Genomic DNA, 26702 nt, shown 5'->3' with positions numbered 1-26702 from the left:
CGCTCGTCTGGTATGGTGCGCCAATGATCACGTCTGTATGGACACACACACACACACGTGCACGCACATGTGTGCACGCACGCGCAGACACGCATACGTACATACACACAAATACACACACCACACACACATCCATTTTCACGATAGCTACATGAATGAGTCAGTGGCTTGCATACACTGCCGGAATCTGTTCATCCTGTATGATGCTGAGTACTAACACTAAGTGTGAGCAGTAAAACTTGAGAATAATAATGACTCTCGCTCTGTCACAAGAAAAGGAGTTGCTACTCGTAAGTTGTCACTATCCGCGAGGTTAAACGTACGCGATCAAGTGATTGCTTGGTCTGAAGATAATGTGAGTTGTTTTTTTATATCCGAGGTTGCCATTGGCAAGGTTGACTGCACTCCTACAACCTCAGTGTACTAAGTAGCTACACCAAAAATAGGAATTCATTCCGTGATATTGGCCAAATAGAGGTATGAAAACAATTTTAAACGTCAAACACACCTACCTACCTATGAGTTATGAAGGAAAAAGGAAAAAATAAAACGTGTCCTAAACGTGTCCTATAGCTCAGATGGTCAGAGCATTGCTCATGACGATTGCTCATCCTATAGCTCAGATGGTCAGAGCATTGCTCATGACGAGCAAGGTGCTCGAGTCCTGGTGGGTGTGGCATTTTTCTCTTTTCACTTCAGGCAGTTCACTTCCCCGAATGATCCCTTGAGAAAAAGGAGCATGAACAATTAATGGTAGGGGCCCCACAACTGATCAGTTGTTATTGCTTCCCCGGACGCCATGATCCTCACCATTGTATCCATCCTTGTTGAGGTCACCCAGTCTAGCCATCGAGGTACCAAACTGTGCTTCACTCTGGCCTGTCATGAGAACGCGATCAGGCTTGGCTAGTTCCATATAGCGTGGTGCTGTGGCTGGTCGGTTCTGGGCGAACACCGTGTTCGTGGCCTGGACATGTAGGCATACGCCGGGCAAAGGGAGCATGGGAATGTGCAGACACAGAAGAAAACGATGGGAGAAAGTGATGAGCGATTGCTTGAGGGGGTGGGTGAGTGAGCGAGTGGGTACGGAGTGTGTGAGTGAGTGAGTGAGTGGGAGGGTGAGTGGGCGAGTGGGTGGGTGAGTGAGTGAGTCAGTGAGTCAGTGTGTAAGTGAGTGAGTGAGTGAGTCAGTCAGTCATTGTGTAAGTGAGTGAGCGAGTGCATGAGTGAGTGAGTGAGTGAGTGAGCCAGTGGCTAAGTGAGTGACTGAGTGAATGACTGAGTTACTGAGTGAGTGAGGGAGTGAAAGATATCACGGGTGACAGAACAGAACCAAAATGCCGGGCTGGTGGCTGGTGTTGGCGACGAAGGCTTACCGCAGTGAGTGATTGCTGGTACACGTAGACCCTTCCATTGGTCACGTCGGCCGTCTCATCTCCATCCAGACCCACACTGTACATTGGCGCTGATACATACAGCTCATCCATGCTAAACCAGCACAGCAAAGCAGAGGAGGAAATCACACAACACGAGCCTAGGGTTTTAAAGGTTAAAACTCAACTATTATTTTTCAACGGTGTAGCAGTGTATATAGTGATGGTATTTCAGTCAATTCAGCCAGTTCCCGATGCAACATCACCAGAGTAGATCATGAGTCCAGCATGCCTGGGAAGGAGCCCAAGAATGCAGAAAGTCCAAGCTGGCAACCTTTTACGGACAAACCGTGCAGCAATACTGTAAAAGGTGAGGCAGCAAAAAGTATTTCAAAATCAACAATTGCTGCTTTCCACACCTATGAACACAGTGGTAGATGCTGGGTTGCCATTCAAAATGATCACAGATTGAATGGTTGGTGCCACTCAATACAGATTTGCCATTCCAGTTTCAGTGACTGTCGTTGAGTGTGTAGGGTCTATGTGTCTATGTGGGGTTTTTGTTTGTGTGTTGTTTACGAGCCTCCAAACTCCAAGCACCTTGTGTGCTATGCTGTATAGAGGAGTCAGTGTCATGGTGGTGGGGCTGAGCACGCTTAGTCGACATGAGGTCTCGACCGCGATGTATGCCCAGTGCACAAAGTGAAGAGAAAAGAAGAGAAGAGAGAGTGCATCTGTGTGTGTGGGTGGGTGGGTGTGGGGGGGGGTCTCTCTCTCTCTTACCCATCATTATTGGTGTCGTAAGTGATCATGGTGAAGCCGAAAAATTCAAACCGCTGAAGAGAAAGGCGAGAGGACAAACACAGACACAATGGGTAACGGGTGTTTTACTTCTACTCCTTCCATATTCAATTCTTCTGAACCTATTCAACCCTGTGTTCTACGAGTATGATGGGACTGCATAATATTTAGCCGGGAGCTAACAAATGCATGTGATACACTAGCTGTTGGAATTGTTTGGTGTGTGCAATGGCTAGCGACTTGGTAAGTAGCGAGGGTAGCAGCTAGCCCACAGAAGAGTGTATGGAGAAGATGAGCACAGAAATGCTGTCTACAGAAAGAAATAGTACATCAAACCCGGTGAGATAAATAAATAAGCGACGAGGTGGCAACAGTTTCAAAATTGCGAACGACAAGACGAGCTGGATCGACATGTGCAACGGCTTTATTGTAAAAACGTTAAAATATTGTGGAGCAACAAAAAATGTGTTGTGATGATTGTCAATGATGACTCGGATGGAGAGCGCATGAAGAGCCAAGGATGATTTTATAGGAATCACATTTTTTAGTTTCTCCACATTATTTACACAATTTTACAATAAAGCCGTTACACATGTCGATCCAACTCGTCATTTTGTGTTGTTACAGTAGATAAAACCCGGTGAGACAACAGTCCAATAGCATACTGCAGGAGCGGCGGAAGCAGACTTTGATAGGTCCGGCCATACCCTAGCCTTTCATACAGTTTGTGTATGATATGGAGGGTATACACATGACTTTCATACAGTTTGTGTATGATACGGAGGGTATACACATGACTTTCATACAGTTTGTGTATGATATGGAGGGTAGTCACATGACTTTCATACAGTTTGTGTATGATATGGCGGGTAGTCACATGACTTTCATACAGTTTGTGTATGATATGGAGGGTATACACATGACTTTCATACAGTTTGTGTATGATATGGAGGGTAGTCACATGACTTTCATACAGTTTGTGTATGATATGGAGGGTATACACATGACTTTCATACAGTTTGTGTATGATATGGAGGGTCTGCACTGGACACGTTCAGCAGTATACACACGTTGCCGGCCTAAACGTTGGTCCGACCATGGCCTGACCAGCCGGAGCGGTTCCGCCGGGCCTGAAACTGTGCACGTGAAGCAATCACTGTATATGTGCGCGTTCACATGTCTGAAGGTTTTTCTCAGTACTCTGTCAGTTTTGTGCCTAGTTGTTGTAGATTCTGACTGCATATACAGGGAGTAATTTAACCGGTATCGCATCGCAGTTTGCTACGCAATTCCTCTAAGGTGCTAAGCAATTTCAGAAATGTGTCGCAGAAAACTGCGATGCATGTTGATTTTTCACTGTACCCTATGATGCACAGTGTACATGCCAGGTGTGTCTCTTAGGGATGAGGTAGATACACGAAGATTCGAAAGTGCTGAGCTATGCATCCTGGCACCAGGCTAGGTTTGCAACTAAGGTGTTACAGTGTATTTGTGGTCTGAGCTTGCACTCTGAACAGCTATGCAGAATGACGACAATGTTGTCAAGTGTTGAAGAAAATTGCTATGCAACATTTTCGAATTGCTATTCAAGTTTGATTTTGTGTAGCAAAATTGCTATGCAAACGATTGAAAGTAAATTATTCCCCGATAAAGTATCTAGTTACAGCCAACTTGGCGTATAAAGACACTCGGCGGGGCATCAGAAAAGTGTCCTTATTCGCGAAGTGTCGTTATACCCGAAGTCTCATTATATGATTGTATTACAGTTAGAGCTCTGGGCATGGAAATTCTGTCGTTATTCGCGAATTGTCGTTATATCCGCAGTCGTTATAAGCGAAGTTGACTGTACAGTGGTGGAGAGTTACTCTTAACTCGTATCCATATGTCCTTTTCCTTTCTACAAATACACAATAAATAAATGAAAAGAATCCTACTTGTTGTGCTGGAAGGCGGATGTACGGCTTCAGGTCCGGCATGCTCTCATTGATCAACGTTCCCTCAAGCCCCGGTCCCAAAAGGTATGGCTCTGGCAGAACGGTGCTTGGGAAGGAAAACGTCTGCGTGGACGGTCTCATGATAGAATCATCTCCCACCACAGGCACCAGGAAGATGACGGGGAATTTCTAAACAATAAACAACACACACAGGAAACGGATTTTAAAGAGAAAGGACAAAATGTTATGAGTTATGACGGTCCTTTCCCTAATTCATGATTACTTTGGCTCAACATCCGAGTTCAAATTCACACACAGGAAAGATTGACTAAACAGAAGGTGGGAGGAATGCCGGAACAATGCCCGTTCAAAGCGTGTGTCACTTTTTTATGTTCGCACTCATGTGTACACATGAACAGTTTGCACTGCTACTGTTCTTAAAAATCCGTCTCTCGTTTAATCTATGCAGTTCAGCATACGTCGCATTTGCATACGTGTGTGTGTGTGTGTGTGTGTGTGTGTGTGTGTGTGTGTGTGCGTGCGTTGGTGCATGTGCGTGCGTGTTTGCGTGTGAACGAGTGGATGTGTATACTTTGCCAAGGTCAACAGTCATTATTGGGTATACGGACACCAGAAAATGCTCATGCGGGAGTGCACACACACACACACACACACACACACACACACACACACACACACACACACACACACACACACACACACACACACACACACACACACACACACACACACACACACACACACACATACACACACAGACACACACACACACACAGACACACGCACACGTACACACACACACGCACACGTACACACACGCACACGTACACACACAGACACACACACGCACCATTGGACCATTGGACCATTGGACGCCCATCGCCAGAGGCGATGATAGCGATGCTACAGCAGAAGCCATAGCAGCTTGTGCTGGGATTGCACCATTCAACAGCTTGCAAGGCTGAAGAATTGACCACCACTATTCAGCCTGGTCTACACCACACAGCTATGAAGTGGCTTTTCTGGCCAGTGAATCCCTACTTTTTGGTCTTTTTGGTCATTTTTTTCCACGCACACATCACACCACATACTCCGGCATGCACTGGCTGTTGGTAACCACCCAGGAGAATGAAAGAAAAGTCAGGAGGAGTCTGAGAAAGAGAAGAAAGACGTGTGTGACCATAATCGTCGGGAATCGAACCCGCAACCTATCGATTGGAAATCGCTGCACACACGCACACACACACACACACACACACACACACACACACACACACACACACACACACACACACACACACACACACACAAGCACACACACAAGCACACACACACACACACGCACGCACACCTTGAAACTTTGAAACTGCCACCTGTAGGTGATGCAGTGCTTCAAACATGCACACACACGCACCCATAAGTACTCGCCATTAACATCCACATAACATCGCCCACATTCATGCACACCCAATCAGAAACACAGACAGGCAGACAGAGAGACACTTGCACATATTTCCACACATATGTTGAGATTAAAGCATCATACCGCCCAGTCAGGTCCATCGTATATTGGGTTGGCAAGAGGCTTGTTGAAAGCAAGTTCTGTATAACAAAAACATATATATAAAACAGCGTTATTGTGTGCTTAACTTTACTATCGTGAATGCCAAGTGCCACTGTCTGATGATGGCAGAAATGTGTGAAACTGGAAGTTAGAATTACGCAGCCTTTGGCCTCTGCACTCTGTGTCAAAACAGCGTTAAAGGGTGCGTTGGGAAAAGTTCTAGGCTCTTCGAAGACATTTCTTATCACTTACGGACTCCATTGCAGCCGTTTACACATTACACATTAGGATACCTGAACACAAACACTCAACATATGGTCTCTTTGCTGCATACGTCATCAACCTTTCAACAAATGTTCGGACAGGGCCCATTCTTAGGCTGGAAACAGAAAGCTGTTTTCACCCTGACGGTGGGCCCTGTCGGAAAACGTGTTGAAAAGTTGATGACGTGTGCAGCAAAGAGACCATATTTTGATTGTTTGCGTAGAGGTATTCTCACGAGTACTTTCCGAAGAATTGGAGAAATGTTCTAATATCCCCTCTGAAGTTTGGGTGGTTCTCCAAAGCTCTCCGAGCTTCGAAGGAGATTGCAACCCGGATATTCACGAGTTTGGGGGTCAGCGCATGCGAACTGTACTTTGAGAAGTCATAACTCATGTGTTCATCATGAGCGCAGGACCCATCGTCCATGTTTACTACCAAACAGTGCGCACTCCATGTAACTTCGAGTCACTCATGATCGCAGCTCCTTTTGCGCTTCGAATACGTACTGCATTGGAGTCTCTCATATTCCCATGTGCAGGATTTCCCCGAATTCTTCGAGACCTTTTTCTACATTATTCCAGTTTTTTCGACTGCCAGGATAATTTCTCCGAGAAGCTAGAGAAAATTTGAACACACCCTAAATCAGCAAAAAAGATGTCCTTTGTGTTTGCACGCACGCGCGCGCGCGCGCGCGGACACACACACACTTATACACACACACGCACACACACACACACACACCTGTCCGGTCCTGTTGAGCCACTGCCATGAAGGTTACGTGGGCCTCGGAGGGGCAGCTGAGAGAGAGGAGGAGCACACAGCCCTGTGACGATCCAGGCGATGCGGTAAGCGAAATCGGCGGGAGCAGGCGCAAACACACGTGAAACCCTGACGGTCCTGAACGATCGGACGACTACAAGTCCGCGAGCAGCGATGACGGGCGCGGCCACGTGTAGACGCAAAGCAGCGGTCACAAGCCTGGCAGTGAGCGACGCAGCACAGCGGAGAAGCAGGCAGCGGCAGGGGCGCACCGACTGCTGACTGGGGGTAAGTACACTTGTGCCTTGCCAGACCTCCACGGGACTTCAGCCAACGGCCACACTCTCCACACTGGCATGCGCCTTTCTGCTCCGCAACCGGCTTCGCACGCTCAGCCTTACACTTGTGGCGTGCGCGATCACTGGGGCGTGTAAACTGTCGGTCGCAGGTGTAGCAGGTGACGGGAGGGGTATGCTGGGCATCTACCGGTGCTGAGTACGCCGAGCGCCAGGTGGAACGCGACTCGCATTCAGCTCGCCATTCCCCCTCGAGGCCGCGAGAACGAAGGTCAGACATGATACAATCCTTCCAGCGCCGACGAGGGCCATGAGCTGGGCGACGCGACCGAAGCGTGCCAAAGAGAACTTGCTTCGGCAGCCGGTGGTCCTCCATCCGAGCAACATGCCCGAGCCATTCAAGGCGGCGGTGCTCCACCTTCGTGCGGATGGTGTCGGGATCACCCCACCTCACACGTAGTTGGTGATTGGTGATGTGGTCATCCCAGCATTCTTGGCGAGACGGACACACACACGCACGCGCGCGCGCACACACGCACGCACGCACGCACGCACGCACACACACACACACACACACACACACACACATAGCAGTCAGCCAGGACACCACCACTAACCATGGAGTCCATCACCGTTGAAGTCACCCTGCGTGGACGCCCAGGCAGTCTGGGAGGATCTTCTGAGCAGTTGCTGCTCGAACAACGGCCTGTTACGCCGTTCAAAGATGTACGGTGGTAGAGTTTGTTCAGTACTGGTGTCCACAAGGCTGCCACTTTGCAGGCCGATACCCGTGTTGATAAGGGTACCTACAGACACAACACAAATACACTATTAGCATGGAGGTTCCTGTGGGAAAACCCCCCAGATAACATGAGAAAGGGGAGTTGTATAAAAAAACCAAAAATACCCAGTGGATGTGGTCTTTGAAATTGACAGATTGCAGGACTTTGTGTACTGGAAGGCTGATTGCACTGTGTTGCACGTCTGTTCAATCTTTGAATGTGATCAAGAATTGCTCAATGTGTGCCATGCGGATGGGAACACATGGGTATTATTATATGAATACTGAAATGCTGTATGCTGACAGGATAAGAAACGGTTCATATGTGGAACTGCACGTTTCACGCAAAGCACCCCCCCCCCCTCCCTTACTCCCACCCCTAACCATCTAACTCCCTATCCCCCCCCCCCCCCCACACACACATAACCCCAAACCCCATCCTCAACCCCAACTCCTCAACCCCTTTGACTACTTGAAGTGATTTCCAGTCTGGCGACCAGTGACCCGGAGCTCGGCTGATGAGACCAATAAATTCAAAACAGCCGGCTAGGGGTTCTTGCTTCCACCATGCATACAATTGACCGGATCTGGCACCCAGATGGTGCCGAGTATTCCCGGCGTGCTATCTATCTGAAGAGCTGGAGAGCAAAATTCGCCAAATCCATCACAACACGTTTTGGAAAAAGGCCAAAAAGGTTTAATTTTATGTGCGGTTTGTATCTTAATCCATTATCTTGGTTCCAGTTTTGGAACGGTTCTAGCCAAAATTGGGATGTGAAATTTTGCCTAGAGGTGTCACTAGACGTTTCGATTACACTGAGCTGAAAATCTGAATTTCTCAAATTTGGCGCCTAACGGGCTATGCATCTCATTCAGCTCTTGTTATGAAATGATGTGTTGTTTTCCTGTGTGATGGCATTCCCCAAACTGTCTCGTCTAGTCGCGTGCATGTGTGATATGAGCATGCGTGATTTTGTAGTCGAGAGTCCTTTTGTCAGTCTTCTTGTTCGTCTCTGTCAGAGCAGTTTGCTTTTCCGTCTTGCCAATATAAATAATGTAACAAACAAGTCTTGTCCTTTGTGTCCTGCGTCCCGGGGAACGGAATGGCCGAGATTCCGTAACAACGTGGTGCCGAAACCCGGGACGCAGAGGATGAGTTAGTTTGTAGTGAGTCCGTTCGTCGTCGTCGTCAACAACAAAGTAAAACTATAAAGTATGCGTGGGAATGGAGGAGGTCAGGAGAGAAGCTGGTGGGAGCGCAAGACAGTGGAAGAGGAGGCAGAGCAGGTGGTTGGACCGGCAGAAGCTGGGGACTGGAGCCTGGGACGGCAGGTACCGCATGGAGCGTGTGGACGTGGCTCGCCAGAGGCCAGTGGATGAGTCTGGCATCACCGACTGTGTGTCGTCCTTTGTTGTTCGTCTTGTTGTTGTCTTGATCGCTGTGATGTCTGATCGTGTTTCTCTCGCTGTTCAGTTCGTTGCTGTGTTGTTGAGTTTGGTTGTCGGTATGTTGCTCTTCTCGTCGTTTTTTTGTTCTGCATTAATTGGCGTTGTAGATTTATTTTGCACTGCTGCGCGCATGTTGTTATTTGTTGGAGCTTTGGCTCTCGTGTTTCGGTTGGCCTTCTGTGCCTGAGTTTAGAGCGTCGTCTCTTGTGTTTTTTGGTTTGGCCCTGTGGTGCGGCTTGGTTGAGAGCGTCGGCTCTTGTGTCTTGGTTTGGCCCTGTGTCGTGGCCCAGTTTTGTTGTGCTACAATGTAAGCTGTTGGTTGGTTTTGGTTTTTCTGTTTTGCAGTGGTTCCTTTTGCTGTTGTGCATGTGGAACGTGGTGTCGGTTTATTATTTCGTGGAATGTCATCATGGGGGCAGGTGTTATGAAATGATGTGTTGTTTTCCTGTGTGATGGCATTCCCCAAACTGTCTCGTCTAGTCGCGTGCATGTGTGATATGAGCATGCGCGATTTTGTAGTCGAGAGTCCTTTTGTCAGTCTTCTTGTTCGTCTCTGTCAGAGCAGTTTGCTTTTCCGTCTTGCCAATATAAATAATGTAACAAACAAGTCTTATCCTGTGTGTCCTGCGTCCCGGGGAACGGAATGGCCGAGATTCCGTAACACTCTTCACCATGACAAACTGCCAACATCAAAAACCGAGAATGATGACAAGGGTGTATAAAGCAGCTTGACATCTTACCGACTCCGTCTCGAAAGTTCGAGGCGCTGACTAAAAGACTGGAGCGATCGGCCATGTTCTGAAAGGTCTGCATATGCATGATGGAGACACATCACAAACACACGCACACACACACACGCACACACACACACATGCACACACACACACACACACATGCACGTGCGCACGCACACATACACACGCATGCAAGCACGCACGCAGACGTACGCACAAACACACACATGCATGCACACATACACTTTAACATATGTATATGTACACACTGTCTCTCACACACAAACACACGGAGGCCTAGGAGTGAGTGAGTGCGTTCGATTACACACTTGAATCGATTCATGAATCCATTCGCATGCATTCAAGTCGTTCGATTTCATGTCAGGAGCCCTGGAATCGATTCGGAATCAATTCACTCTATTCACATGGGTTGATGTGAATAGCGCGAATCGATTCATGAATCGATTCGTGAATCAATTCGCGTGCATAATCGAACGCACTCGCTGGACTGGCCCTCCAAAAAGTTGCTATTTGCTACTAACGTAAAACCTGACATAACAGGATGCCATTGAGGCAGCGGAAACTGTCCTGATATGACAGGTATCCGCTGGATTCAGGGATGCACTTCAGATCCACAGTACACTGGTGCTTGTAACATTATCCCTGTCAATATAGGATTCCACTTGGTACAGGCTCCAGTAAACACAGGCTTTTACCGCACCACAGGTAGAGATCTGTTATAGCGTTGGTGTTTGAAAAAATGTGACTTGACCACTACTGTATTGACGGTGTGCATCTACTGCTTACACAGCTGCATAATGCCGTTTATTATTTTATTGTTATTTTACTATTATTATTTTTTCGGCAACGCAGATGATGATGATCACTACATGCGATATTGGACAGGGTGGTATGTAAGTGATAACTTTACGACTTTAGTCAGGATTACATACACAAACAGACATGCATCATACAGTCAGACCTCGCTTATCCGGTCCTCTTTCACCCGGATCTCTCGCCATCCGGAAGAAAATCGCTGGTTACCGATTCACAGCACATGCCACGCATACATACAGTATATGTGTTCGAGTATCCGGTTCCATCGTCTATGCGGATTTTTTTCGCCGAAAACGGATGTGTGCGGTTATACGAGGTTTGACTGTACTTACTCTGTATATGGATATAGAGGAGGCGGTTTCAAATAGGAAATAGGTTGCAAACCGGAACGAGCTCAATATTCACTTTCTCTCTTCGTATGTCGATTAGAAAACATAATGTCACAGTGAGACTACGATGTGTTTTACTCAGAGCCAAAATGTCATCGCTCTGCGATGACCAGAAGCGCAATACCAAGCAGGTGGGTTTTTGACGTGTTGCTTCGCACTTCGACTTGAGTTTACGTCTTTCGAAAAATCAACTTCTTGTCGCAAGTGAACAGCGACTCGCCTCTCGCCAATAAAGCACCATATACCAATGAAAACTAATGGAAGCACACACAAGGCTTATTGTTACTCTGTACTGGCCGTCGTGGAGCGACACCAATTACCTAATTTCAGAACTCAGAGTGAATTTGAGGTGCACTCTAAAACCTTTCCGGTTTGGAGCCACCTCTGAAACGAAAAATCAAGCAACTTGGAGGCAACGAGCCAACACAAAGGAGTGGCTCAGTTCGATCGACTCTGGCGTGAGAGCAAACTTCAACATGCCAGTTTCCTTCCACAAACCTATTTCGAGTGAACAGTCCACGCTGATGATCAGTTTGGGTCTACACACCATTGGCTGTCAAACCGTTCCGGTATCGAACCGTCCCCTCTACAATGTAAATACCAGACCAAGACTAAGTCTTGTTAAGTACAAAATACAGACAACCTGCCTACACTCTGATCACCACACTGCTGGTAGTACACAGCATTTTACACAATCTCAGTTTCCCAAAGTTTCCTGTACGCACTGTCAATTGCTATAAACAATACAATACGTACCGTAATTCCGCGCATATAAGCCCATGGGCTTATATGCGAAATAATGCAGTTTGGGGATAAAATGTCCAGTAAAACATGTTCGTTTTTTAGCCCATGGGCCAACATTTGAATTTTGAAGGTTCACGAAAAAGTACAAATCCGTGCTCATAGTGGGTCTACCATACTCTACTGGTAAACTGCACTGACTTGCTATACCATGGTAGGAAGAGTCCGTATTGTGAAAAATTCTACTTGACACGCGAATTGCATTTGTGTCTGCTTATTAGCCCATGGGCTTAAAAAACGGAGGTGGGCTTATATCCGGATATAGGCCCGTGGGCTTATATGCGCGGAGTTACGGTATGCAATTGGGTGGTTTTGAAGTGAGATTTTGATCACAATAGGCGATACATTGCTGTAGCCGATTACCCTTATAACCAGTTTAGTTGGAGTGGAAAGGATACTTCTGCTTTTGAATCTTGAAACTGATAACACTGTAGCCGGTACACTTCTATAACCGCCAATCCTAAAGCTGAACTCCACCTACAGGTGACTTGTGACATCATCACTTGACTTGTGTGATGTCATCACTTCACTTGTGACATCATTGCTTGATTAGGGACTCTTTCCTCTACCAAATGGTACACTGTTTACACATGTAATAATTAAATTTTTCTTCATTTTTGGTGTTGTGTTCTAATCATTCACCATGCCACTGTCAATTGTATTCTGTTGCGTTCTAATCATTCACCATGCCACTGTGAATTGTATTCTGTTTGCCAGTAGAAGAGGCTTGTTTTAGACTGGCCTCAAACGAGGCAAGAAAATCACTTGACTCGTGACGTCATCACTTGACTCGTGACGTCATCACTTGACTCGTGACGTCGTCACTTGACTTGTGACGTCATCACTTTCAAGCCCCATGTACAGGTCAGCAATACACAATGAATCAACGTACCGGTGATATATCCATGTTGACGCCCGTTAAGCACATGGAAAGCTCCGTGAAAAATCCACCGTTTGGTCGTTTGTTAGCCACTGCAGGAAAAACAGCACATGACAGTACGAGAGCCAGTAGTGGCAATGGGTCTCGCATTCGAACACACTTCTCGGTGGCTCTGTGTGTGTGTGTGTGTGTGTGTGTGTGTGTGTGTGTGTGTGTGTGTGTGTGTGTGTGTGTGCGTGTCTGTCTGTGTGTACGTGTGTATGTGCATATCTGTGTGTGTGTGTTCAACATTTGAGCCCCGGCCAGCGAAAACCAGCACTTGTGTACTTGATATCAATCATCAAAATGTGACGTCAAAGTTTGGGACGCGCAGTGAGCTGGCTTTTGAAGATTCTTTTTCGATCGAGTGGGTGTCTTTGTTGTCAAAGGAGTTTCAAGTGTCTTCAAATGTCTCTGGTCAATTGATTTTAGCGCTAGGTGAGAGCTCGTCACACGGAGGTTGAGTTTAGACACAGCGATGGCGACAGGTGTCGCGACAAAGACTTAGGTCCAGAGTTGTCAGCGCGAGACTCCCTGTGCGGAGCGGCGCTGAAAGTTAGTTCGCGATCGGAATTATTTGTTTGGTGGCGATCTTGCTGAGCTTGTCCAGCAGTGGCGAGTCTCATATGCATAGCAACGAAGAGCCCTCATAAAATCGACACTGGATACTGGTGGCGACGATAGTCAGTGCTGGAGTAATAGCGACTGCGAGGAGAAGCAGAATGTCGTCCCGCTGAGCGATCCGTATTTCTACATCGACAACAATGATGCTGCAGACACTGATGGAGGGCTTCTCACGGCGCAAAACAGAGCGTAGTATTATCAGTACTCTACCTTGCCAGATGACGCCAAGCTGGCTGCTGCCTGTGCTGAGAAAGGGGATTCCTAAAAAGTCAAACCGGCTGAACGCTTTGGGGCAACATCTTCACGTGCTACAAAACGCGAGTATTCGCTCATATCATTGAAATACAATTATGCTGAAGTCATGGTCTGAGTGAAAGTGTGCAAGAGAGTGGATGTCTGTGGTATTGGTGAGCACATCTATCAGTATGGCAAGCTTTGTCACAACGCTCAAACTGCCAGCACAGAGGTCCCTGAACACAATTTGGAAGGCCAGCCACCAATCATCGTTTTGCACTCTGGTGTTGTAAAGAAGGTAGTGATGTATACGGAATATCGTCACACTTCTCAGTGAACAACTCATGCCTGCAGCACCAAGAGGGCAAGCCTGATTTGCATTCTATTTACTTACATGTACCTGTTCCACATCACAATCAGAAACTGTAGGATCAACTTGCATGGAATCACTAGGCATGGATGCTGCGCCAACTGTACGGAATCTTGACCTGTGTGACTTCAAACTCTATTTTCCATGCTTTCGCTTATCAGATTGTCATCAAACTTGATAACTTGAATGATTAATAGTGTAGAAACAATTTCGAGGGAAAAAATAATTTTTGAAAAAATTACACATGTTCAGGTTTCTGCTGGCTGGGGCTCATTACGGGTTTCACCACTCTTGCTTGCGTATCATCTTGGGTGTGTCTCGGCGAGATCAACAGTCAGATTTGGTGACCAATGAAGAGTTGAGGCGAAGCTGGGTAAAGCCAGAGTTGTTATCCACCTGCATCCGCAAGCGACACATGGACTGGCTTGGACATAACGCACGCATACCGGATACCAGGCAACCTAAACAGCTGTTGTTTGGATGATTTGGGGAGGCTCGTCCGGCAGAAGGTCCACGCCTTCGGCTCAAGCACCCACCCACATACGTACGCGCGCGCACGCACGCACGCACACACACACTTGTACTTGTTGCTCACTGCCAAACCTGGTCACGTGGGTCTCCCCGGGAGAGGGGAGAGAGACTCAAAAGGAATCTTGGAAAGATGACTCAATTGGCTATTGAACCGCCCAACGGCCGACACCACCTGAAATGCACAAAACTTTGGGTGGACTTGAAAGTGATCCCACTTATGGGCTCACCACACCTCAGTAAGTGGGTGAGGAAAAGGTGCAGAAAAGGATTGATGGCATCAGGGTATCCGTCCTGGGATCCAACTGCAATTACCCCTGCCCCCAGTGAAGGTAATACTTGCTACTAATGTGGGTGGCTAAATCAGAGTGGATCTGATATAAGCTTCACTAGCACCATTGATTACACAAGAGTTAATCTAGCCAGAAGCAGTCCATGGTTAAAGGGGAAATTAAGGCTAAAATCAAAATTTCACCAGTTGTAGTCTTCGGGGTGCTGAGTCGAATGGTCGTGATCCGAGGAAGCTGAGACGCTCCCTTCCTACTTGAATCCCAATCGAACTCGCGCACTTCCACCGAAACTGGGTGACTGCGCCCTACTAGATGGGGATTTGTATGCAAAATGTCACTAAAAGCGCCACTTCGTTCTTATAAAAGCATGGATGACCGCGATTGGCCCATATGTTGTAGTCTTTTGGACGCTGAGTCGATTGGTTTTGGTCCGAAAAGGCTGCGATGCAGCGTTCCTCCTTTATTCCCAATCGAACATGGTTGAATAGGCGGTCACGTGCTCCTGCGTACACCAGTCACCTGGTCACCGTGCCTGCAGGGTACAACTTACTAGCCTGTTTGACCTTTTTTAGGTGCAGTCCTGTCACTCGAGTTGAACTCGAGTTGAACCTTGGTGTGAAAGTTGTCGCCTGCTGGCGTGGTGACCAGGTGATTTGGGCACCCAAGAGCACGTGACCGCTTGTTCAACCATGTTCGATTGGGAATAAAGGAGGAACGCTGCATCGCAGCCTTTTCAGACCAAAACCAGTCGATTCAGCGCCCAAAAGACTACAACATACGAGCCAGAGCACGCTAAAATATGACCACAGACCAAAAATTCGATTTTCAGTTTTTGTTCAAAAATGATCTAACACACCTAATGTTCTATGTCTGAAAGTTTTGGATTGATCTGACATGTCTAAGTGTTGCTACACTGGTATTATTATGCAGCACTTTTGAAATGGTGAAATTCTATGTACAGCAATGGGATTGTCATTTTGCACACAGTTGATATGCCCCTTGGTTCATCCTTTCCGGGTCAGTTCCTCTGTCCAGGGTCTTATAGCATGAGCTGACAGGTACTCGGCCACATCCAAAATTCTATAGGCAGCTGAGCTGGGTGTCCGAAATACCTCCTGTTTGGAGTACCACTGGAGAACCGCCAGCGAAAACACGGTCAACATCTGTAGATGGTCGAAGAAGTTGGCACTCCACGTCCTCTCCATCACACTCCACCTGTACTTTCAGATATACAGTATACACTGCTGCACACAGTGTTCCTCAACATAATAGACGTCGCACTCATATTCCCCACACCAAAGCCCATCTGCACTCAGTTTTCTCCGCTCGCCAGAGAGTACTGCTTTCGCTGCATACTGCTCATGCTAGCGATGTTCCGCATAAGGGTACTCAAATAATTATCAACTTGAGCAAGTTGAGGGAGCAGCAGAGTCCATTGATTGCTTTTGCACTTGCAACCAATACTGGCATTGTCCCGGATATGTGCAGCGATGTCCATTCTGGCCAAATCATCGGCCGACTCACCTCCCAAGTCAGTGTCGATGCCAATCGCTTGCCAGGTTGTCATCAGAGTAGAATTCCTCGTCACTGCAGATCGTGGGACTACCAGCATCAATTCTGTTTACGCTCGATGAAAGTGTCGCCCTCAAATGACTCGTCGCTGTAGCCATCATCGTCTTCCTTCTGTTTCCGACCCGAATCCTCAAAAATTTTTATCCTGCGCATGGAGTGCGATGATGTCGTCTTCTTCCGCTCCGCAGTACATTACTACTACTAGGCTCTTCTGTCGATACATCGATGATGATCAGTTTTAGGCGGCTCAGCGCAACATGGAATACAAACTCAAACAAACAAACTTACTTGCAACAAAGAATTGCATCCGGAACAGTCCAGTCGACCGAGGAGAACAACAACAGCGACTCGCGTTGCACTGCACTTCGTATTTTTTACCGCGGAATTCAAATCGCGATTATTTCGACTTTTTCAAAAAAAAAGCTGTGGTCATGTTTTAGCGCGCTCGGGCTCATATGGGTCAATCGCGGTCAACCGTACTTTTATAAGAACGAAATGGCGCTTTTAGTGACATTTTGCATACAAATCCCCATTTAGTAGGGCGCAGTCACCCAGTTTCGGTGGAAGTGCGCGAGTTCGATTGGGATTCAAGTAGGAAGGGAGCGTCCCAGCTTTCTCGGACCAAGACCATTCGACTCAGCACCCCGAAGACTACAACTGGTGAAAATTTAATTTTTGCCTTAACTTCCCCTTTAACAGGTATGTACGTGTATACTTCAAATAGAAAGTATATGAGCCCTGGAACCAACAAAGGTGGCAGATGCTACAATACACCTTCAAGCAGCCGAGCCTGCTGGCAACAGACTCAACACTATCTGGCATATGTGTACCCACCAACCGGACTAGCTGGCAGCACACACACACACACACACACACACACACACACACACACACACACACACACACAACAGCATTCGTACCAATTGTGTCGCTTTTACACGGCTGGTATACCACTTGATTGGCGACGTTGAGATCAGCAGGTAGGATATAGCATCTACCCACTACATCCCAGAGTTGAGTATAACCAGGACGACTGCAAGATAACACACACACACACACACACACACACACACACACACACACACACACACACACACACACACACACACACACCTTTGACCTTTGACGCCCATCGCCGGAGGCGATGATAGCAATGCTACGGCAGAAGCCATAGCAACTTGTGCTGGGATTACACCATTCAACAGCTTGCAAGGCTGAAGAATTGACCGTCACTACTCAGCCTGGTCTACACCATACAGCTATTTGGAGTGGCATTTTCTGGCCAGTGAATCCCTTTTTTGGTCTTTTTCATTTTTTTCATTTTTTTCTTTTTTTTTTCCCGCACACACATCACACCACGTACTCCGGCATGCACTGGCTGTTGGTAACCACCCAGGAGAATGAAAGAAAAGTCAGGAAGAGTCTGAGAAAGAGAAGAAAGACGTGTGTGACCATAATCGTCGGGAATCGAACCCGCAATCTATCGATTGGAAATCGCTGCACATACCACTGCACCATATGGGACACACACACACACACACACACACACACACACACACACACACACACACACACACACACACACACACACATAATACACCAAACACACACAATCATATTGTAACATGGAAATTGTGGGCACAAGTTATGCGATCGAGTCCACCCACTAAACCAGATTTTGAACAGTTTTGTGCTACATTGTGCACGTCTGACTGTTCAAAATCTGGTTTAGTTGGTGGACTTGATCACATAACTTGTACCCACAGTTTCCATGTTACAATTTTTTTCCTTGGCTCACCATCTGAGTTCTTTAAAATACACAATCATATCAAGATGGAAACAACGGTAACGTTCAACATGCTTGCAGTTGGCCAAAAAAAAACAGTGCTCGGGTTCGCGTACAGGGCGGGTCAAGAACCGCATTTCCGCTTCCGAGTGATGCCACCACCCCATGATCAGGCATCAGATGTGGCTCCTAAATTGTGCGGGAGGATAGATAAGATCCACCAACCAAAGGCCGAAATCCCATTTTGCCATACGGCCAAGACATTGCAACCTAAAAAAGAATATCCATTTAGTCATGAATAAAAGGAAGGACAAAAATGTTACGAGTTATGACTTAACTGTTCACCAATGCAACAAGAGCATATACAGTCAGCGAGTGCGATAAAACCTTTGGGTCAGTCAAACTGCATTGCATCCGAAACTAGTATGCCTCCATTGAGAGGTCAATACCCTAGGGCTCAAACGGCTACGGTTTTCACCTTAACGTTTAACTGCTACACTAACGGTCGGTTTATCGGTTATAACCTATAAGCTGTGGCAGTCCTGCGTGTGGCTAGCTTGAACACTATTGTACAATATACTTGGTCAAAAATGTACTCTGCAGACTTACTACTATCTACTAATCCATGCACATGTTGGCATGCTCATTCACGCCTATTCACAGATCAGAAGCATTAAGGATGGCATGAAATTGATTCAAATTGTCACGGATGGTACTATGTAGTGTTCATGTATGCATGTGTACATACATGATAAGTTGTAAAACTGCCAAAACTCGGTAAAATGCATACTTCGAAAACTCGAAAAAGTACCCGCGTAACCTTTACACAAACGGTTAACCTTTATCTTTTCAAAACCGGTCTTAAACCGGTTAGTCAGACTAACTGTTTGAGCCCTACAATACCACAGGAATAATTGCTCGGCTCAGCGATAAAAAAGGGGGTTGAAACTTACGGGCTAACTGCTTTGAAGCCAAGATGAAATGAGCTGGCACACGTCTGCGACACGAGAAACAGAAACAGCAACAGCAGAAGCAGCAATATCAACATGAGCAAAATCAGTAACAGCAAAAACAGCAGCACCACCCGCAGCAGCAGCAGCAACAGCAGGGACAGTAGCAGCAACAACAGCAACAGCTGTGATAGCGGCAACAGCAGCAACAACGACAGCAGCGCCAGCAGCACTAGCAGCAGCAACACCGACAGCAGCGCCAGCAGCACCAGCAGCAACAGCAGTGCCAGCAGGAACAGCATCACACACATAAGCGTCACTACTTAATTAATACACTTTCGGATCTGATCTCTCTATACCATACAAGAAGTTGCCTCACCATTCATCAACAGAAGATGAGAACCAAAAACGTTCCTACAATTTCCGTTGTGTGGTCACAACATTTTCGAAATTTGTACATGTTGGTATAATCGATGATCCTACAAGTCCTAGCCTGGGTGCCCTCTGCAAAGATGAGGGCAGCAATCACCTGTGTGATCTCGCAGAATCCATACGACTCTCTGGTATCCGCTGGAACACACATACACACTGCATTTGTACCGTAATGTCTTGTATTTAATCCTATCTCATATACTGTCGTGGACATGGAAATCCAGTCGATTGACCGGGGCCGGCGCCCTCAGTGCGAACAGAACGCTGCATGCAGTGCACATGGTGATCCGATGCGACCATCGCGCTGCAGCGCGTAAATGCCCCGACCGCCATGGACCACGGCTGCATGGCCAGCGCCCTGGGGCCGCTAGACGTGCGACCGGATTTCCATGTCCACGACAGTAGAAGCCTGTTTTGAATACAAGCCTGTTTTTTCAAGATACACTGTCAGCACATAAGCCTGGTTTTAGTGTTGAAACACATAGAAATACCTGGTTTTAGTGTTGAAACACATAGAAATACCTGGTTTTAGTGTTGAAACACATAGAAATACCTGGTTTTAGTGTTGAAACACATAGAAATACCTGGTTTTAGTGTTGAAACACATAGAAATACCTGGTTTTAGTGTTGAAACACATAGAAATACCTGGTTTTAGTGTTGAAACACATAGAAATACCTGGTTTTAGTGTTGACACACATAGAAATACCTGGTTTGAATAGAAGCCTGATGTGAATAGAAGCCTAGCCCGGACATCGGCTTCTACAGGAATAAGCCCGGCGTTAATACGCGACATTACGGTAAATATTCCCCGGACTCACCACTAGGACACCATCCACTCCTGAAGTCATCAGAGAAGAGCCAAGTCTCATGTAGCTCTTCTCCTCGTAGTAGGGCAATTTGGTTGAGTTAAACCTCTGGTTGTCTGATCAAATGGGGATGTCACAAAGCACAGGAAAATACATGCACACATGCAGATATACACACACACACACACGCACGCACACACACACACATATACACACACACACACATATGCACACACGCACACATACACACGCATACACGCATACATGCACACACGCAAACACACACGCGCACACACACACACACACACACACACAGACACACACACACAAACACACACACACACACACGCATCCACGCATCCATGCATCCACGCATGCACGAACACACACATACACACACACACACACACACACACACACACACACACACCCACACACACACATACACACATACATACACACATACATACACACACACACACACACACACACACACACACACACACACACACACGCATACACACACACGCATGAAACAACGCAAAGAGAGTGCATGCAAAGTGATGTACACTTCCAACAGTAACAAAGACACTATGTGTGCTCAAGATATAGGCTGCTAGGGCCGACTTCTAGTTTCTCACACTACATTATACCTGGTCTGCGTCAGCAATATTGTCGCTTATCTTTCAGCTTTGTTTTTATGTCGCCAATGCTCACTTGGCAGCCCATTTCACACCAATTTCAGTTAGTAAGTTAGGTTGCTAGTACCTGGAAGGTAAGCTAGATTTCGAGTGGATTTCGAGAGCGAGAGGTGGGTGATTCTGACTGATACAGTGCCGCATCAACATAGATTATCTTGTCACACTGCGCAGGCAAGAGCAGCGCGACCCACAGGAAAGTACAATTATACATACCAGTCACATCGATGGCCATTTGCTGGCATGTAGCGCCGTGCGTTGCATCACATCGATACACTGCTCCCGTTTGATTGATACCAAACTGAGCGCTCTGTGGAATGTCCGCATTCGGCGCTCCAATCAGCACGCTGTAAAAGGATGACAACACCAAATAAAAAATCAAAAGAAAATCTGGGAAGTTTTGCTATACTAGCGTTTAGCAAACATCCCATGATGGCGCACCCAGGTAGGGCACTGTCAATAGGGAGGTTTGGTCAAGTCTGAACTATTTCAAAGAGTTTGATGTCTATATTTTTTTGATACGCTTTCGCTTACTTGCCTCACCTTTCTCTTTGCATTTGAATGAACCTAGCTTGGCCCGATAGCAGATTGATAAGTGTGCAGACATGGCAATGTTCGGAAGAATAGGGCCTAAATTACGTGAAGTCAGGTAACAAGTGCTTTGGTGTGTTTCGTTAAAGGGGAAGTATACCCTAAAATCAAATTTTCACCAGTTGTAGTCTTCGGGGTGCTGAGTCGAATGGTCTTGGTCCGAGGAAGCTGAGACGCTCCCTTCCTCCTTTATTCCCAATCGAACTCGCGCACTTCCACCGAAACTGGGTGACTGCGCCCTACTAGATGGGGATTTGTATGCAAAATGTCACTAAAAGCGCCATTTCGTTCTTATAAAAGCACGGATGACCGCCATTGGCCGATATGTTGTAGTCTTTTGGACGCTGAGTCGACTGGTTTTGGTCCGAAAAGGCTGCGATGCAGCGTTCCTCCTTTATTCCCAATCGAACATGGTTGAACAAGCGGTCACGTGCTCCTGCGTACACCAGTCACCTGGTCACCGTGCCTGCAGGGTACAACTTACTAGCCTGTTTGACCTTTTTTGGGTGCAGTCCTGTCACTCGAGCTGAACTCGAGTTGAACCTTGGTGTGAAAGTTGTCGCCTGCTGGCGCGGTGACCAGGTGATTTGGGCACCCAGGAGCACGTGACCGCTTGTTCAACCATGTTCGATTGGGAATAAAGGAGGAACGCTGCATCGCAGCCTTTTCGGACCAAAACCAGTCGACTCAGCGTCCAAAAGACTACAACATAAGGGCCAATCGCGGTCATCCGTGCTTTTATAAGAACGAAATGGCGCTTTTAGTGACATTTTGCATACAAATCCCCATCTAGTAGGGCGCAGTCACCCAGTTTCGGTGGAAGTGCGCAAGTTCGATTGGGATTCAAGTAGGAAGGGAGCGTCGCAGCTTCCTCGGACCAAGACCATTCGACTCAGCACCCAGAAGACTACAACTGGTGAAAATTTGATTTTAGGGTATACTTCCCCTTTAACACCGTATTATTTTTTCGAATAAAGGACGTGTCTTCTATTTTTTTCAACCAACCTCCAACCCTTGCCTTTATGTTTCCGATTTTAGTGTCCATATTGGAAAGTTGCATATGCCTTTATTGGAGACCGTCACCTATATGTGTTCAATGCATGCGTCCAGTATGCTTTCATTGGAGATTGTGCTTTCATTGGGCTTTCTTTCTATTGGAAACCGTGTGAGAACACTTGTCAAGCAACAGCACATTGTGAGGTTGTGTCACACCATAACGTCTGCTTTCACGGCACACCGGCACCGATCAGATAAAGCGCCGACACATGCAGCGAAATGCTTCGTTCAGTCACATCCGGTCTTTTATGCTTGCAGGAACACTTCTGTCTTCCGTCTACAAACAGACATCAGGGCATGCTACACGCTATAATCACATTGTCACATGAAACAATGTATGACTGAATCAATGCTCGTAACACGCAGACACACACACACACACACATACACACACACACACACACACACACACACACAGCCCTGACACCCAACAGAAGAATCTATAGCAACAGACGGAAACACATGCTCATCTACCAGCTGCCTACCTCGGCTATCACCCCATACAAAATCCATATTGACAAAGCCACACATCCAAAATGCACTGTCCAATGATAAACTACAACTAAGGCACACGTCACCATAACACGGTGACGTGTTATGCTAGAAGTACAAGCATGGGTCAAAACAGGAACAGAGCTTTGCCACATGCACTCAAGACACATCCGAAACAGACTTCGGGCCTGTATGATATATACCGGGTGTCAGTGTAACCTGACTGTCACGACCAGGACTCAACCAGGGACCCTCGCTTGTAGCCAGCTCTAACCACTGAGCTATGGTGTAGCCGTCATCCCAGCAGAGACCGTTTTTTTACTTCAATACATAATACAGGTATGTGGTAGGGAATCTCAGCCTTCACTCCATGGCCATTTTTCGCCTTGATGTTTGTGAACCGTGCACCGATGTGGCTCTTTCTCTCTGTGCGAATATCGTGTTGTGATGAATGGCTCTGAAAGCTCAAAGTACGAAAGTTGTCGTCAGGTACGAATATCTCTGGATTTAGAGTAGTTGGGTTACACACCCCACACGACAAGGAACTTATCACTGCAGGCCATTGGAGAGAAGCACGATCTATAGTCTACTTCGCTAATAACGACTGCGGCTATAACGACAATTCGCGAATAACGACAGAATTTCCATGCCCGGAACAAATTCCCATCTACCTGTATACATATAATGAGACATCGGGTATAAGGACACTTCGTGAATAACGACACTTTTCTGATGCCCCGCCGAGTGTCGTTATACGCAAAGTTGACCGTACAAAGAAATTTTTTTAACCAGTCGCCATGGTGTTGAAGTAGTGGATTCGCTTATGGGGGCTAAGTACACAGTGTGAGTCGTTGGCAGTTTCACTTGAGCTTTTTTTTTTTTAAATTTTAAATTTCGGCCAGTCGGTTACTTTCATTTCGTCTTGGGGGTTAGACAAGGGGAAGTAGCCATGTCGGGGCGTGAGCCCGCCTTTGGGCACCGGGAGTTGCAGCTCGCTCGACTCGTCTCTACTGAGTGAAGAGGACCCACACGTTGGTCTGGTGAGCTGCACCGTGGGGATTTTTTTGCAGTCAGATGTGCGAATGTGCATCGCTGTTCCTGAGGCCTTGCCAAAGCTTTCGTCACCTGGTAAAGCAGTTGGATATGCAGTGGCAGAAACGTCTGTACGTCTACAAGAAATGACCAGTGCCTACTCCTACCCAAACACACAGATGTTGAGTACATTTACCTTCGCCCAATGCATTCAGTAATCCAATACTGTAACTAACGTGTTGTTACTTCACTAATTTTCCGTGTACAGTAAAACCTGTAACTAAAGACCACTGTGATTAGCGACCACCTGCCACTAAGGACCGCTTTCTCTGGTGGTCGTTAGTCACAGGTTTCACTCTACTTTTAGGTTCGGCACTTTCAGTGCATCTGTTTCATACGTAAAATTTCAAAAACCGAACAAACCCTGACACACATAGTACTTGGTAGTGCTGGAAAAATCCATTCAAATAATTCCAAAGCATTACAAGCTGCAGCAATGACTGATGTGTCAGTAGCTCCGTGTTATCCACACAGGAACACAGTATTAAACAGCTTCACAAACACGCTGACTGCACATGTGCACTCACTCGCATACGTACATTTTTGTTTGCCAAAACACTTCCATAGATTTCGTTTTCACAGCTAAGTAAGTAGAATGTACAACAATTTATTGGGACGTCAGGAGGCCGAGGATGTCTGATTGACTGAAAAAATTTGAATTGAAAATCAACAATCTAGCATGCCATTTTGAAACAATTTTCCCAAAAATATATTCGTCCTTTACTGTTTTCTTCAGTACAGGATTTACACGTCCGGTGTCCGGTCGCCAGCTATGCCGACACGGCATCAAGAATGCAAGAAAACAAACATTGCCGCCATACAGTAACGGAACCAGACACACACACACACACACACACACACACACACACACACACACACACACACACACACACACACACACACAAACACACACACACTCTGCTACCACTGACCTCGTGCTGCCGCTGGCGCGATGGAAGGAAACTGAATATCCGAACGCCGAGTCCTCCGCCGAACCGCTGGTGAACACTAGCGGATTCAGCACGTCCAGGTTTAGGTCAGCCGTACTCTGGCCAGTCGCACAACACACGAGCAACAGTAACAGTCCAATATAGGGCAGCATACTTTCTCCAACCATACCGCTGTCTGGAAAACTCGAAACTGAACGCCCTAGATTATCAAGGGACGAGCTAAATAATTGACAGCGTCAGAAATCCAGCGCTGAGCGCAACGGCGCAAACGGCGCTCCGCCGCGCTGCGAATGTTTGACTTTGCACCCTCTCTCTCTCTCTCCACGAAACAGGAGTCCCTGTGTCTGTGACCTTGTAGATCTACCATGCGATGAGGTAGTGTGTGCGTGAAGAGAGGGGCGCTGGATCTAGGACGACTCCGCTCTACTAGGGTCGGTGTCAAGCGGAGCTCCGGAGCCTCACACAGATCCGCTCGTTTCCTCCGGACTTCACCAACACCAAGCCAGCAGTGTATACCAAGGTATACTAGTACGCTCTAACTAGGTTGCCGACGATTGGATGAGTGAAGCTTTCGACTGCGTTCTCCCAAGATTTCACCAGCGTAAGGATCTTGTACTAGTTGTAGAGAGAACTGAGCTAGACCTTTCTGAAATGCGAATCCGAATTCCGCTGCACAGTCATTTGAGAGATGATTGTTTTGAGTTTGAGTTTTGGCGTTCCTGTTACAGTGTACACACGGACACACGCAGTCCCACCTCGTGCCTGACTGCTTGCATGCTGAGCAGGGAATGCTGGTCCTTTACAGATCGGAGCACGCACAGCTGCGGGGCACGCGAAATGTGTGATGCCACCACTCACCAGTGCAGCAAGCACTTCGCAGTCACGCAGCCGGCCAATGATAAACCGCCTACACAGGCTACAGGCGTTTTACCTGCATGCTTTGTATCACCAGCTCAGGCGATCTTGGACTCGTACAGACGTAGACCAACTCCACCGTGACGGACCATGGCCCATGCTGGGCAAGGCCCATGGCCTGTTGCATCATGACATGGCCCAGCGTGATTTCACTGGCTCGGATTTTTTCGGTTTCGTCCCTGTAGCTGTCACATCGTGATCTCGAGGAATGCGTGTGGTTGTGTGGGCCATGGGGTGATGAATCTGATGATTCATTTTGAGTTGATGCTGTTTCGCTCACCACCGGTTTGGTCACTGTTTTCTCGAGCAGATCCATTTTTGTTTGAACACGTCCGGGATATTATTAGTTGGTGCGTAGGTGTGACGCTCTAACCAAGGCTGACGGGATGCTG

At 47.1% G+C, this 26702-nt stretch overlaps 1 protein-coding gene across 1 annotated transcript in view; it reads right to left on the bottom strand.

Annotated features, from left to right (window-relative positions):
* The window catches only part of LOC135811218 (integrin alpha pat-2-like), a 45476-nt gene extending 19236 nt beyond the window's left edge, over positions 1–26240 (bottom strand). Inside the window, exons 1-14 of the mRNA XM_065324410.1 lie at positions 25378–26240; positions 21431–21561; positions 20529–20632; positions 19280–19323; positions 17461–17573; positions 12896–12975; positions 9983–10049; positions 7630–7818; positions 5676–5731; positions 4109–4297; positions 2157–2209; positions 1377–1488; positions 811–967; positions 1–33 (exon numbers count right to left, since the gene is read on the bottom strand). The exon at positions 1–33 is cut by the window's left edge and continues 150 nt beyond it. Of these exons, the coding sequence (XP_065180482.1) occupies positions 1–33; positions 811–967; positions 1377–1488; positions 2157–2209; positions 4109–4297; positions 5676–5731; positions 7630–7818; positions 9983–10049; positions 12896–12975; positions 17461–17573; positions 19280–19323; positions 20529–20632; positions 21431–21561; positions 25378–25562 (1513 nt within the window). The 5' untranslated portion in view covers positions 25563–26240. The remainder of the gene's footprint in view (positions 34–810; positions 968–1376; positions 1489–2156; positions 2210–4108; positions 4298–5675; positions 5732–7629; positions 7819–9982; positions 10050–12895; positions 12976–17460; positions 17574–19279; positions 19324–20528; positions 20633–21430; positions 21562–25377) is intronic.
* Positions 26241–26702: the final 462 nt, after the last annotated feature.

This window comes from Sycon ciliatum, chromosome 3, assembly GCF_964019385.1.
Source record: "Sycon ciliatum chromosome 3, ocSycCili1.1, whole genome shotgun sequence".
Taxonomy (NCBI): Eukaryota; Metazoa; Porifera; class Calcarea; order Leucosolenida; family Sycettidae; genus Sycon; species Sycon ciliatum.
The sequence above is the reverse complement of the archived record's forward strand: the minus strand, read 5'-3'. Positions and strand labels throughout refer to the sequence as shown.